Source organism: Sinocyclocheilus rhinocerous, unplaced genomic scaffold, assembly GCF_001515625.1.
Source record: "Sinocyclocheilus rhinocerous isolate Xijiao unplaced genomic scaffold, SAMN03320098_v1.1 scaffold1730, whole genome shotgun sequence".
Lineage (NCBI taxonomy): Eukaryota > Metazoa > Chordata > Actinopteri > Cypriniformes > Cyprinidae > Sinocyclocheilus > Sinocyclocheilus rhinocerous.
The window spans coordinates 574,909-590,716 of record NW_015634043.1 but is presented as its reverse complement, the minus strand read 5'-3'; the positions used below and the strand labels follow the sequence as shown (position 1 = coordinate 590,716).

General features: G+C 40.3%; 1 protein-coding gene across 1 annotated transcript in view; it reads right to left on the bottom strand.

Moving 5' to 3' along the window:
- Positions 1-5,922, bottom strand: part of LOC107745345 (type-1 angiotensin II receptor-associated protein-like) — a 12,034-nt gene extending 6,112 nt beyond the window's left edge. Inside the window, exons 1-4 of the mRNA XM_016559214.1 lie at positions 5,730-5,922; positions 5,022-5,056; positions 4,435-4,546; positions 3,713-3,926 (exon numbers count right to left, since the gene is read on the bottom strand). Coding sequence (XP_016414700.1) covers positions 3,713-3,926; positions 4,435-4,546; positions 5,022-5,056; positions 5,730-5,756 — 388 coding nt within the window. The 5' untranslated portion in view covers positions 5,757-5,922. The remainder of the gene's footprint in view (positions 1-3,712; positions 3,927-4,434; positions 4,547-5,021; positions 5,057-5,729) is intronic.
- Positions 5,923-15,808: the final 9,886 nt, after the last annotated feature.

Below are 15,808 nucleotides of genomic sequence, written 5' to 3'. Positions count from 1 at the left end.
TGGCACTGAGTTGTTAGAAAAGAAATGCGTCGTGACATCATTGCTTGATGACGTCAGGAACCGATTAATCGGCTTTTTGAACCTGTTCAATGAACCGATCTGTCCGAAAAGAACCGGTTCGTGGAAATGAATCAGACTTTGCATCACTAGAGGACAGAGGAGAGAATGAGAAGGGAAGAAGTCAGGGAGGAGAGACTACTACTAAGATGTGTGTTGTTTTTTTTAAAGATTAATTCATGCTAACAAACAAAAACATTAATATTTCAATCTACTGTCATATGGGTCCAAACCAAGCGGCAGCCTCCCGCTCTCTCTCGTGAAACCAAGAAGGAAGTGACTTGAACTGTAATTCATCAACTGGCCGCTAGAGGCTGGCTGCAAAAGGGAGTCAATCCCATAGACTCCCCATGTTAAAATGCCCAACTTTACAGCTGAAAAAAAAACATGTTTACAGTCTGGTACAAAAAGTGGTTTTGGTCTATATAGCTAATTTTGCCCTTCATGACAACTGTGAGGGGGGTGAATTTTTTTATAAGTCATCCGTTTAAATTATATTAAGCCTTAAAGTTCTGCATAGTTAAGGGCGTGGCCACTTGAGTGACAGGTGGATTGCCGCTGCTGTCACCACCGTCGAGCTAGGTGGGCGTGGTTTCAACAACCAGCTCCTGCCTCTTTGCCCATCTTCGATTATCCGGGTGTGACGCGCGGTGACGCGCTGCCAAGATGGCGACGGCCGTCTCCGCCCACTTTTGAGCTTCAAAAACTATCTTCGGAACCCTACGGGTGACGTCACGGACACTACGTCCATGTTTTTATACAGTCTATGGATAATACGCAGAGCGTCACACCACGTGAAAGTGAATCCTGAGCGGTGAACTAATTTTCGGCAGCCGGAATTTCAGTGCATCTCTAATTATTGGCGACATCAGAAATGGATATTATATAATAACTGCTTTTTTGAACATTTTAGCAATTTAAAAATATTTTAAAAATATTTTTTTTACACAGCACCCCTGCTCTCCAGAAGGCACCCCGGTTGGGAAACACTGCTTTACAGGGACGGTATTGCAGGGGGGGCCGCCAATTACTATTAAAACAAATAATAATATTGTTAATATATGTAAAAATTTCTAAGTCATAATATCATAATTTCATATATATAATTAATTAACAAAAAATAAATATTAAACTGTTACTTTGCTTCCACTATTCGAGCTCGCTGATTGGTTTAAGAATAAACCGCCAATTCTAAAATATTTTTGCTGCATATGCTACAGAACAACAGATTCAAACATGGATAAATGGCTGTCAACAGGGTCGCTGAAAAGAACAAATGCAAGATGTTTCTCCATCTACAAGTAAGCCTGACACTGAAAAGACTCTAAATAAATCTAAAAGAAAATACAGTAGTGACTATCTAGCGCGAGGCTTCACGTGTGTGGGAGCGGAGAACAAGCAGCTACCGCTCTGCATTGTTTGCTCAGAAGTCTTATCAAATGAAGCTTTGAAACCGAGCAAACCACGACGGCACTTGGAGACTAAACACAGTGAATATGTGTTCAAGCCTATTGAGTTTTTTGAGAACAAACTGAAAGAGTACCAAAGCAGGAAACAAACTATTGAAACTGCGTTCTCTGGCAACGACAACAGTAAAGCAGTGGAGGCATCTTATAGTGTAGCAAAGCTCATCGCAAAGGCTGGAAAACCCTCACACAATTGGTGAAAATTTGATTTTATCTGCCGCGAAAGAAATGGTTGGCGTGATGTGTGGAGAAAAGGCCCTCAAGCAGCTAAATCTGATTTCACTTTCAGATAATACAGTTGAGAGAAGAATAAATGAAATGGCAGATGACATAACTCAGAAGTTGGTTAAAAACATTAGAGAGAGTCTCTTTTGTGCCCTACAGTTGGATGAATCGACCGATATAGCAAACCTTTCCAACCTCATTGCTTATGTACGGTATGTACATAACGGAGAATTACAAGAGGATTTCCTTTTCTGTAAGTCGCTGCCGACTCAATCAACTGCCGAAGCCATATTTGATATTTTGAATGCATTTATTGTTTCAAATGGAATAGATTGGTCTAAATGCGTGGGTCTGAGCACAGACGGAGCAAGAGCGATGGTGGGGCATCGTAACGGAGTCGTTGCGGGCGTGAGATCAGTTGCACCGCTCATGAGCTCCGTCCACTGCAGTTTACATCGAGAAGCACTAGCTACCAAGAAGATGCCCACAGATCTCAGATGTGTTAAAATAGTCAATTTCATAAAGACTAGGCCCCTCCAGTCACGTTTGTTTCGACTTCTCTGTGAAGAAATGGGAAGTGATCATGTTCAGCTTCTTTTACACACTGAGGTACGATGGCTTTCACGAGGCAGGGTGCTTACTCGTCTCTTCAAATTACGCAACGAAGCACGGATTTTTTTTATCCGATTCAAAACTTCCCCTTTCGGACCGCCTCAGTGATTTTGAGTGGCTTGCAAAATTGTCCTACCCCTTTCTTCACTTCAGCCTGACATACAGCACTTAATAAATGCTAAACAACACCAACCTTCGCATTAGGTAAGTGACAAAGATTGTAGTTTATGTAGTTTTTTATTTATTTATTTATTTTCTTGCATGTTATCCATTAAGTTTGTGTCATGGCTGTTGTTTTCAGATTATTCACACAATGCAAATTAAAAATGGTCAGGACTAGGGTTTGATCGCTGTTTTCTCAGTTCTGTGTTTCCCTCGTCTCTTTGTTTTTGTTTTTCCCTTCAACGCAGCAGCTGCATGCAGCGCAGCTGCTCATTGGTTTCTCGCCAGTTTTATCTCTCTTGATTTTTCGCTCTATATCTGCTCTCAATTTGCGCTTGTCACTCGAGCCTGTCTCTAGTCTTGCTTTGTGCAGTGCCTCAGTTCTCTGCCGGTTTTGACTGCTCGTCTCAACACTGCTCTGCATGTTCCCTCCTGACTGCTTGCTCCGCTGACTGTCTACCCGCTGCCGACCTCTGCCTGGATCTGGTTTTCCCGTTTTACTGAGAGGTGCCAGCCCGAGTTATTTTCTGTTCATTGCCAGCTAATTCAATAAAGACAGTTAACAATCTAGCTTCTGAGTACTCAGTTATTAACCCAACAATTAGTGGGGTCAGTTAAAATCTTTTGCAGTGGGCCGCGGTAACATATGTGTTTGGTTGTGTGGGCCGCGAGTTGAAAAAGGTTGGGAACCACTGACCTAGAGAAATAATTCTCACATGATGGATAACATAAATGGATTAGGACCTCAACAAAACAGTTAAGATACTAAGATCACAGATAATAAAGTGAGGAATCAGTCGAAACTGATCCCTTTAGGCCCAAGCCCTGTTTTTCAGACTGCAGAGATCAGTCAAGCTGTCTGTCTCTTTTCTTTTCTGTGGGCCGCTCTGTCAGGCATCTGCCTTGTGACCAGCCCTAAAACTCAATTACCGCTCCTTTTAACTCATTTTGCTTGCCATTTTGAGTGAATTACTCTGCTTGTGCTCCACAATCAGTGACCTAGGAATTTTTAATGCCTAAAATAGGCTCAATAATGCTTTAAACAAACAAAAGCAAACAATGCTGCCATTTTAACCTCACAGAAAGACTTTCGCATGCGTCAGAAAGCACTCTGGACCAAAATTAATCAGTCACCCATTATTCTTTCTCCCCCGGCCTTCTTATTATTCACTCATTATTCTTTCACTTACCGAAGTTGACGTTGTATTCGCCACCCCTCTCACGGTACATCTGGTAAACAAAGAAGCAGGAAACAGGTTTGAGCAGCAGGTTCAGGATGGCCATGCCCCCACTAAAGCGGAACAATTCCAGTGCCACGCTTTTATACTGGATTTCACCCGCTGCGTAGTACAGCCCAAAATGTACAATATCAGTCAGGATGGTCACTGCCAACCCAATCAAGAACTGAATGAAGCAGAGCAGAGATCAAATATTAGTATGACAAATATACTATGCACAAACACATAAGAAGGTCAAAACATAATCTCAGCATGCTCGTGGGCCATCTTGTAAACTCTAATCTGATTGGCTGGCTTTAAATAACTTCCGGGAGGAGGTCACAGAGATTTTTTCTATCAGGAATTCAAATGAATTCAAACTACGTTACAAATATAATCAAATTTTATACATTACACACATCACACATAATATTTTTCAGATAAACTCACCCCTAACTGGCACACAAAAACCAAACAAACTGTAATTTCTTGCTTTACATGTCAGTCAGATGCTCTTTTTCTGTCTAAGAGGGTGGTTTTTACCGACAGATGTACCTTACAGTAAAAATTCTGGCTATGCAAGACTCAAGCTGTGGATTTCTCATCTGTCATCGTTAATGAATAAATTGTTTGTCTTTAAGTCTTCATAACCTAAAAAAAACATGTTCTTCTTTGATGAAAAAAATCACACCTACCATTAATACAGCGTCTATGGAGTCTCTCTGTGCAATGGCCCACACTCCCACTGCAAGAGCACTCATGTTCCCCAACACATAAGACGTAGGAAGCCAGGTGATCAAACATGCCCTGCATACAAACATGCATTCAAACCTTTTAAGACTACTATTTTAATTAGGGCTGTCAATATAACTCAGTTTGCTAAAATAAATAAATAAAACAATCATGCGGTTTTTTTAAATATAGCAAATAGCACATTTTATAATAAGCAATTTTTCTACTGTCGGAGCATTCAAGCTTCAAGTACCACCTAAATGCAAAGCATATTTGCGACCTCCAGTTGATACTACAGACAATGTACCACACTGAGAGAAGAGATCAATTAAAATGATTCAAAATAATCTATTACATCATTTGTTTATACAATACAATGTTTACATGGCTTCAAATGTTTTATATAGCCTACACACACATTTACAGGCTTGACTTTTTTAGTCTGAAGAAGAAATGTATTTCCATTTCTGCTGAACTGAGAACTGGTGAAATTCCTCAGGTTAGTGTGGGAAAACATAAAAGAGAAAGGCAAAGGCACCATAACTCTCACCAGACTGTCAGTAACCAGTGAACCAACACGATGGCCTGCAGAGAAAATACACACACACACAGTGCAGCTCATGAGTAAATGTACAAATCTGTCCCCTAGACATAGGCCGTGGCTCAAACCCAGTAAGCATTCAGTCATGGGCGTTTTTGGGCCTACATGCCCAAAAATGTTGCTGCACCTATGATCTGAGGCATCTCTAAAAATCACTGTGCCCAGAACAAATACAAATACCTTTAATAAAGGCAACGCGTTTCTAAAATAACGAGGATATGAACCCATACAAAAGAACAATTCTGTCCAAAATAAAGAAAGTAAATGTATCTACAGCACTACTATATCCATTCAGAATCTTACTGGTTCCTGGTTATAATAAAATAATATTACCAGTTTTGAAACACAGCCATTGACATACAATAGTAAGAGGTGGAATTAGAATCACGGAAGCACAACTGAGGAAATAATGTAACAAAATTGACAAAAAGTTGCTTTAATGGATAATAGGTAATTGATAATAAAGTTACTGATAAATTATTTAACAAATTTAATGTTTCCTGTGTCATAAAGTGTAGAAATATGTTTAAATAAAACCACAATTTTCTTTTTTTCTTTTGATCTTGAAGGTTTTTTGATGGATCATTTAGCAACGAATTTCTTTTTATCTCAATGTACTCACTATACAACACACATACTGTAACATAAATACATTACCTTGAGATTTATGGCTGGTATTTCCATAGTATCACTGCCCCTTTACGATTTAGTGTCCCTCTGTAGTTTTCAGTATTTCACAAATGAAGCCTGAAACACTTTCATCGTAACTGTGTGTAACAGACGTTTGCCCAGCTCTCTGAAGTGACTGCAAACATCAACCATGTGACACAAGCCTGACCAGAGCCATGTGACTACACCTCCCTCCACTCATTACTCCATCTGCAAATCTGAGAGCAGGACAACCTGTGTGTCTATGCATTGATGTCACTGTAAACAATTGTTTTAATTTCTACTGTGCATATTTACAATAATGTTTTCTGAATGTTATAGGAGAGATCAGGGCTCGTTGTCACATTTGGAAGTGTATCTAACTAGGAAATGTCTCAATACAGTAAAGGGTCACAGTGTTCCCAACCATCCATATTTTTTTTTTTTTTTTTACTTCTCCTACTCTTCTGTCATTGTGCATGTTGTTTGGCACTAGAAAAATATCAATGCATCTAATCAGAGTTTAGACAGGTTATTCTTCAGCTCCCATTGATTTGTGGCTCATGTTATTTTAATACGCAGGCCTTTAAAGACTTGTCATAGCAGAAACAACCAAAATAAATTGCACATACCGCTTGGCACATTCATTAATACTAAATAAAATAAAGTCTGTGCTCATAAATGATTTGTTAAATGCTCCTACACAAACACACATACACACACACTTATGGACATGAAATTACTAAATACAACAAAGCTGAATTTGATAGATCATGCTGGCTGTCCAATTAGCCAGCTGTGGTCCATGATTTTAAGAACACCTGGGACAGTTTGTTGGAAGAATATGTCACCTAAGTCTGATGAATAGCCCAGATTTGCTCAATAGCTTAGAGGAACTAAAATCTACTTTGGAAGGTTTTCACATGTCATATAGGAAATTAGTTCCTTTGTTGTTTGAGTGTCTGGTAAGAAAGGTTCATCTTCATGTTTGACCTCTGATATACATTCGGCTTGTCTTTACAAATTACAGTGTTATGATGCACATAAGATGTAGTTTGTGTGTGTGTTTGCTAAAGCCAGTTTCACTGTTAAGCCAGTCCCACTAGACTTTGAGCGTACAAAATATCTATGGACACTGGATGGTTTGTAATACATTTAAAATGTAAAACGATGCAATCCACTACATTTTACAGCAATTCTGCAAGATTTAAAGGTTTCGTTCTTTTATTTCTGCCAAGAGGTCACATTGATATTTTGATCTTCTATTGGTCAGACTTCTTCACTTGATGCAAATTTGCAGGACATAGTTCAACAAACGTATACTTCAGAATGCACCAAAATTCATCTCCAGCATTCAGATATACTGTATATGAATAATCAATGTAGAAATAGAAGAACCAATGTAACGAAAAGTGTAGTGTGACTGCACCTTTACTCCTGTTCATTCTTATGAACAAACCCTAATTTGAGTTAATTAGAGCATCTGAATGCCACTAATTCTAACATGTTGGTGCTATGGTCATGAAGGAAACCTCAAAACGTGGCTTATTGACGAGAAATGTGCTATTCATTTTCACTCATTTAGCAATGTCTTGACAACCATGAAGAACACTGTAAAATCATGGCATTTAGGCATACACCACTTAAATTTTCTACAGAATATGTCGAAAAACATACAATCTGCACAAACCTGTACTGATACACACATGATGTTTAGAAAAAAAGGAAGAATTTTCCGGATGTGTTACAACATTCTGCTATCACGCAACACAGTAAAATTTCCTCTGTTACTTCACAGGATCACAGTTCCCTATCGATATTTCACTCGTACTGCGTCTACTAAGACGCTATGAGAAAAAGTCATTTTTTCTCCTGAACTGAAGCCTTTTTCAATAACGCAGTGTAACTGCATGGCCATTGGTTCGTGCAGTACACTTAAATAACGAACCAATGGCTCGGCAGCGGTGCTGCACGAACCTATGGCCACGAAGCCCGCCAGAATGGGCGTTGCCATCTGGCTATATTAGCCAGGTACTTTGCCATAGGATTCAGATTTCTTCTCCTTCAGCGATGACGACGTTCTTCGCTGATCTCCGCTGACTGAAGAGCCTGCTCGCTGTTGACACGCCTCGCAGTGGAAAAGCGACCTCTCTGCTCGGCTGATTCGCCGCCTTCAGCGCCACACAGCAGTGGTCCAGCTTCCCTTGCCACCATCCGGCGAGCCTTACAAAGAGCACATTTCTAAGAGCACATTTTTGCGGCGTTGCTTCAAATGCCGAGTCGTTATTGTGGTACGTGCAGGTCTCCACTGCACGCCGATGACGGCCACCGTGAGTGCATTTCCTGCTTGGGGAAATCCCACACAGAATCCACGCTCACTGAGACGGATTGTTCCCACTGTGAGAACATGAGTCTCGCCACTCTGCATTCACAGATAGCTTTCTTTTCAGAGAGCGACTCCGCCCCTCGCGCCCTCCCGCTTTCTTCCCACCAGGAGCCTGTGAGGAAAAAGCAGCGTGCCAAGTCCCGCGTGCCTCGCTCTCTCCTCACAGAGAGGTTTCCCCCATCCTCTTTTCCCAGCCTGACCAACGTCCCTCTGCCAGCGCGAGCGATCTGGTCTCGTTTGGTGGGAGTGATGACGAGCTGCTGGATGACAGCATGTCATTAGCAGCCTCGGACGCAGAGGAGCTGTTGGGTTCGACTGCCGCCCCCGCCCCCCTACCGTCGTCCGAGCCCAGCGACGTTAAGCCCAGGATGGACGCCGAATTACTCTGTGTCCTCTCGAAAGCCGTCGAGGAGCTAGGATTGGAGTGGTCTCCACCGGAGGAGCCGGACGAGTGGTTCCTGCCGGGGCGCCGTCAAGTCCTTCGTCAGCGATCCTCTCCTTTTTTCCTGGAGGTCTATGATGAGCTCACCAGGTCGTGGCGCACCCCATACTCTGCACACCTCCGTACTTCCGCTTCATCCGCCCTCACTTCGGTGGACGGCGCTGAAGATAAGGGATACGAGAAGCTGCCTCCGCTGGACGATTCAGTGGCCGCGCATCTCTGCCCGCCCACTGCTATCGGCTGGAAGGCAAAGACCGCCCATCCGTCCAAGCCATGTAGGACGACTTCAGCCCTCGCTGGACGCACGTACTCCTCGGCTGGGCAAGCGGCGCTCCATTCAATGGCGGTCCACCAGGTCTTCCAGGCCAAACTCCTCGCCAGCACAGACGAGTCTGGCCCAGACCCAGCGTCGCTCAGGGAGCTGAGAAGCGTGACGGACCTGGCTTTGCGCGCCACCAAAGCAACAGCTCAGGCTATAGGGCGTTCCATGGCCAGTCTGGTGGTCCTCGAGCGCCTCTTATGGCTGACCTTGACGGAAATCAAGGACACCGTGTTTCCATTCCTTGGTGCTCCGGTCTCCCCCACCGGTCTGTTCGGGCCAGCGGTCGAAGACTTCGCTGAGCATTTCACGAAGGCACAAAAGTCGTCCCAAACCATGCGACACTTCCTGCCAAAACGCTCTAGCTCTGCAGCTGTCAACGTTCCCGCTTGGCCAAACGCTACTCGTTTCCGAAGCGTCAGGGACCCTGGCCCAAGATAGCGCTGGACCCTTGTGCCTCAGGCGTCGTCCTGATCTACGGGACAGAAAGAGGAGGGGACCAAGTCTCACTGCAGCTGGACCACCCCCCAAGCTGCCTCTCTTAAGCTGCCAATCACTCCGTCCAGTTCCGGGTGCAGTCAGCGATGTGTTTGCTGTAAACTCTGGGCCCGTTCAAGCGCCGATCCGCTGTTATAGCGGGCAGATTAAAACACAAACATTTTCAAAAAGAGAGCAGATTTCCTGTTCCATGTAGCATTTGGACCAATCAGACACACAATTGTTCATTAGATTTAACAAATCAATTATTCATTAGATCAGGGTTCCTCAAATCTTGCCCTGGAGGGCCAATGCACTGAAGAGTTTAGCTCCAACCCTGATCAAACTCACCTACCTGTGATTTTCTAATGATCCTGAAGATATTGATTAGCATGCTCAGGTGTGTTTGATTAAGGTTAGAGCTAAACTCTGCAGGAAAGTGGATCTCGTGGGCGAGATTTGAGGATCCCTGCATTAGATTAACAAACAATCACAGACCCCTCACCCAACACCAGACTCATTATCTATATGTCTGTGAACGATCTCCAGGCCAGGACACCTCAGCCAGATTAGATAAACTTTACGACCTAAAAGTATATGAATAAAACTAGACTATGCGAAAGCAAATATGATCCAATATGTCAAGTCAAGTCAAGTCACCTTTATTTATATAGCGCTTTTAACAATACAGATTGTGTCAAAGCAACTTTACAGTATTAAATAGGAAAACAGTGTGTCAATAATGCAAAATGACAATAGTAAACATTCAATTTTCAGTTAAAGGCAGTTTATCATTGAATTCAGTGATGTCATCATCCAGCTCAGTTCAGTTTAAATAGTATCTGTGCAATCAAGTCGACGATATCGTTGCATATTATGTGTCCCCAACTAAGCAAGCCAGAGGCGACAGCGGCAAGGAACCAAAACTCCATCGGTGACAGAATGGATCTTGATCTTGATCTTTAAGTCTGGATCAAGTTTAACGGGGTCATATGATGTTGCTAAAAAGAACATTATTTTGTGTATTTGGTGTAATGCAATGTGTTTATGCGGTTAAAGGTTAAAAAAACACATTACTTTCCACATACTGTACAGTATTGTTTCTCCTCTATGCCCCGCCTTTCTGAAACGCGTCGATTTTTAGAAAGCTCATCGTTCTGAAAAGCGAGGTGTGCTCTGATTGGCCAGCTATCCTGAGTTGTAAACTCTCTGTATTAGGGCTGCACGATTAATCGAATGCGATTGTCATGCGCATTTTGTTAGTAAAGCCGGTTCTGTAATCAGCAGTAAATCATCATCACGTGCTTTCAGATGAAGCAGCATTTACTACACAGAGCCGTAGTTCATTTACAGTGCCTTGCGAAAGTATTAATTTTTTCACATTTTATGTTGCTGCCTTATGTTAAACTGCTTTAAATTACTTTTTTTCCACATCAATCTACACTCCATACACCATACTGACAAAGCAAAAACAGAATTGTCACAACTTCGTAAATTTATTAAAAATAAAAAAACTGAAATAGTTACATTGCATAAGTATTCATACCCTTAACTTAATATTTCGCTGAAGCACCTTTACAGTCTCAAGTCTTTTTTGTTTAATGCGACAAGCTTTGATCATCATCATTTGGCAATTATCTGCCATTCTTCTCCTCACCTCTTCACCTCTCAAGCTCTGTCAGGTTGGATGGGAGCAAATGCACATTTTCAAGTTTCTCCAGAATTATTTTATTGGGTTCAAGCTCATGCTATGGTTGGGCCACTCAAGGACATTCACAGAGTTGTCTATAAGCCACTCTTGCTGTGTGTTTAGGGTCATTGTCCTGTTGGAAGGTGAACCTTCTGCCCAGTCTGAGGTTCTGAATGCTCTGGACTGGGATTTCATTAAGGCTAACTCAATATTTTGGTGAATTAAGAGTCCTGGTTGTTTCAAACTTCTTCCATTAAGGGTAACAGAGACTTGCTTCTGTGACCCTTCAATGAAGCAGAATTTATATTCTGAACTCCTCCCCAGATGTGTGGCTTGATGCAAACCTGTTTCTGAGCTCTACAGGCAGTTCTTTTGACCTCAGGACTTGGTTTTTGCTCTGATATGCATTGTCAGCTGTTAGACCGTTTATTAAGATGTGTGTGCCTTTCCAAATTATACCCATTCAATTAAATTTGCCACAGGTTAACTTCACTTGAAGTGTAGTAACATCGACAAGCAATTTGAATGCTCCTGAGCTAAATTTCAACTGTCCCAGATATGAATACTTATGCAATGGAATAATTTTAGTTTTTTATTTTTAATAAATTTGCAAAGATGTTAAAAACCTGTTTTTTACAGGTTAACTTCACTTGAAGTGTAGTAACATCGACAAGCAATTTGAATGCTCCTGAGCTAAATTTCAACTGTCCCAGGGTATGAATACTTATGCAATGGAATCATTTAAGTTTTTTATTTTTAATAAATTTGCAAAGATGTTAAAAACCTGTTTTTTGCTTTACCATTATGGTGTATGGAGTGTAGATTGATGTGTGAAAAAAAGTAATTTAAAGCAGTTTAGCATAAAGCAGCAACTTAACAAAATGTGAAAAAAAGGAAGGGGTATGAATATTTTCGCAAGGCACTGTACAAGTTATGCAAAAAAATCACAGACGATTTTAATGCGCGATTATGAAATCAAAGAAATCGTTCGCGATAATGACAGCTGTTTGCATAGCTTCTCAGTGAACTATGTACGGCTCTGTGTAGTAAATGCTGCTCCATCTGAAAGCATGTGAAAATACCACATTTAATAACATATTTTTACTCCAAACTCACTTCATAACGTCAGTCGAGTGTTTGAAATAAATCCTTCTCTGAGATGACGTGGCTTCTTACACAGAATAAGGCACGCAACATATTTCATAGTATTCTAAGCAGTGATAAAGGCATTGCAATAATAAATATACTTTATTTTAATGAAAATTATAATAATAATAACTCAGATAAACCATATATTGTCATAATCGTGTGTTTATTAGCCACGTTGAATCAATAAAAGCAGTTAAATCTTCTGTTTATCCAGCTACCGCTATAGGCATTTCCTGGGTAGGTGTATGTTAGACTAGTTTTTTTTTTAAGTGTTTATGTAGTTAATAAATTCTTACTTGTATCACACTTGACGTTGGTCATTGTTTGCTCATAACTGCAGATTTATGCTACAGGCTCTGTGTAGAGTTGTACAGTAAGAAAGTTATTTCCCTTAACCAGGAAATTAACGTTCTTAGAATTGACAGACAGTTGACCCTGAGAGGTCAAGTAAATATCTACAGCGGATCTAAATATTTATAATTAATTATAACTAGTTATGATTAATTATTCATATTTCCCCATGAGCTGATTCGCTACAGCTATTTGGAGTTTCAGCGCGAGAGCGCCCTCTGGCCTTTGGATGGAGATTTACTGCTGATCACAGAACCGTGCTTCACTGAAAGATACGCATGACAATCGCAGCTTCTGTCGAATCGCGATTTTGATTCCATTTCGATTTATCGTGCAGCACTACTCTGTATGTACATTCATGAAGGTGTCTCTTGATTGTAGATTGACAATGATGTACCTACCTCCTCCAGAATATTCTTGATTTCTGTTGATGTTATGAGGGGGATTTTCTTCACCAAGGAAAGAATTTTGCGATAATCCATTTTAGTTGTCTTCCCTGGTCTTCCAGGCCTTTTGATGTTGTTGAGCTCACCAGTGCAGAATGTAGCCAACTGTTGGTTTTTGCTATCTCTCTTATAGATTTATGTTGTTTTTTCAGCTTAATGATGGCCTCCTTCATTTTCATCAAGATCTCCTTGGACTTCATATTGGTAGCACTAGTCAAACAGCTTCCAAATGCCAATTTGATATCTCATATCAACTCCAGATCTTTCTCCAGATCCAGATCCAGATCTGCTTAATTTGTCCTGAAGTAACGAGGGAATGGACAGCACATGGTCAATTAACCTCTTCTTAGTCAACTGTCCAAATACTATTGAGCCCCTGAAAATGGAGGTACTTTGCTTGAAATGCTTTATTTAACTCAGCTTTCTAAAATAATGTGGTTAATCACAGTTCTTTCATGATTTAACAGAAGGGGGAAATTACTTTTTCACATAGAGCCAGGTAGGTTTGGACAGCTTTTTCCCTTAATAAATGAAATCATCATTTAAAAACTGCATTTTGTATTTACTTGCATTATCTTTGTGTAATAATACATTTGTTTGATGATCTGAATCTTTTAAATGTGACAAATATGCAAAAAAATTAAAAAAAACAGGAAGGGGGCAAAAACCTTTTCACGGCACTGTATATATATATAGAAAGATGCAAGAAAAAATGTAATTGATAAATTGAGAGGGGAAAATATGTAAAAATATCACACATTTAAACATTTTTAAATACTTTTAAATTCATGTTTGAACAACGTTTGATATTTTAAGTCAACATGAAAACATTTTTCTAATTTTCAATTTTCTTTTTTAATTTCAATACAAATATACATTTCAAAGCCAATTTAACCTAGATTTTAAGATTTTTTCTTTGTTGAAGACACATTATTATTGATCCACATGCAGTTCTGGTGTTAAGCTTGCATTGTGCAGGTGGAGTCACTTGGGGGCCCTGTTGTTCAGCTCACACTGTACTCTCTGAGGGACCCTCATTTAAAAGTTGCAGTAGGCCCAGTGGTTATCTCAAACTGTGTACATGAATGGCCTGGAGGCTTCAATGGTCAGACGGTATGCACCTAGGCCACAGTGTTAAGTTTCCTTTTGCAGTCTGAAGCCATGCAGCCTGTGGCTTTAAAGGGCCCCTGGCATTCAAAGGCCTTGTGTGGCACTAACCTGGTCCATTAAATAGCACTAATGTGCCAAAAATTGATTTGGGCTCTACCTCGCAAATATTGATATCGGGTAATATATTGAAGGTGAAAAACAAGAAACAGCGATACTCCGGAAGGAAGTGTGACTCAGAATACACAAAGAGAATGAAAAGATAAATAAACAGCAAGGAAGGCAGAAGGACACAAAGACACAGAAAGCAAGGTCACCTACTCTGCAGAGAGCCTTCCAGTCCCTGGACAGAGACGATGCCACAGACTTAGTCAGTTTAGAGGACACAGCCGTGCATTATAGAGCTCTCTGAGGAAGTTTTTCAGAGGCATCAAACACTGCCCGAGGTTCTAGATTCAATGGCAAGCCCAGGCTCTACCACCAGTGTTCAACTTTTTGTGTCATTGTGCTAATAAAATTCTCTTTAAGCCATACATTGCATTCAAAATTCCTGTAGTTCAGATCAATCATGCGATTCAGTTCGAACTAATTATTTTGCAAACCACTCTGAATTTTGCAGCACAATTTAAAAAAAAAATTTTTTTTAATAAATAAAAATTACCTAATCAAAAGTAATATGTATCTTCTCCTGCCTGTTTAGATGATATTGTTTAATCATCATGTTTCATTATAATTCACTGATGCGTTATATGAGAATGGTTTGATGTTTCAACTTGATATGGCCAGCATGGTCTGAGGATAATCTCACATAAATTTGCACTCCAATGAGTGCTATAAAAGAAAGTATGTACACAAGGAATCTAATGCAATTATGGTTGAAATCTGGTGGTTAAAATAATTTTTTAAAACAATTTTGTGACATATTTTGCCTACATATTTTGTCAACTTCTCATGTACTCTCAGGGTATGGTGCTGATGATACATTCGTCACGATACGTTAATGCCTTGATAAAACACAGCATTTTACAACAAAATTTAAAATGATGACACAATATGGCTGACCTAAGAGTGTGATTTTTTTTTTTGCCTAAGCTGTTAATCACAAACTCCATCATCCCACAGCTAATTTTATTTCAACTCAATTGAGCAGTCACCTGTTCAGATTTGTTTCAGTGTTCTGTATGCATTTAACACTGTGAATGACATGAACAATAAAACCATTAGAATCGGCTGTGAGGTGGGATTGCAGGTTTTGTTGGTTTGGGGAAAATATCACATCTAGGAGCACTGGATATAATGGTAAGAGTAAGATGGTAGTATACTATCATAAAAAAGCCAATGAGTCAAGAAAAAGATTAGGAAAAAATAACCTATATTATATTCAGTTTAATCATTGTTGCATTGTGGGATACAGTACTAAGCACAGTATGCTTTCATGTATACTGCACATATGTGACCCTGGACCACAAAACCAGTCATAAGGGTCAATTTTTCGAAATTCAGATGTATACATCATCTGTAAGCTGAATAAACAAGCTTTCCATTGATGCATGGTTTGTTAGGATAGGACAATATTTGGCCGAGATACAACTATTTGAAAATCGGGAATCTGAGGGTGCAAAAAAAAAATCTAAATATTGAAAAAATCGCCTTTAAAGTTGTCCAAATGAAGTTCTTAGCAATGCATATTACTAATCAAAAATTAAGTTTTAATATATTTA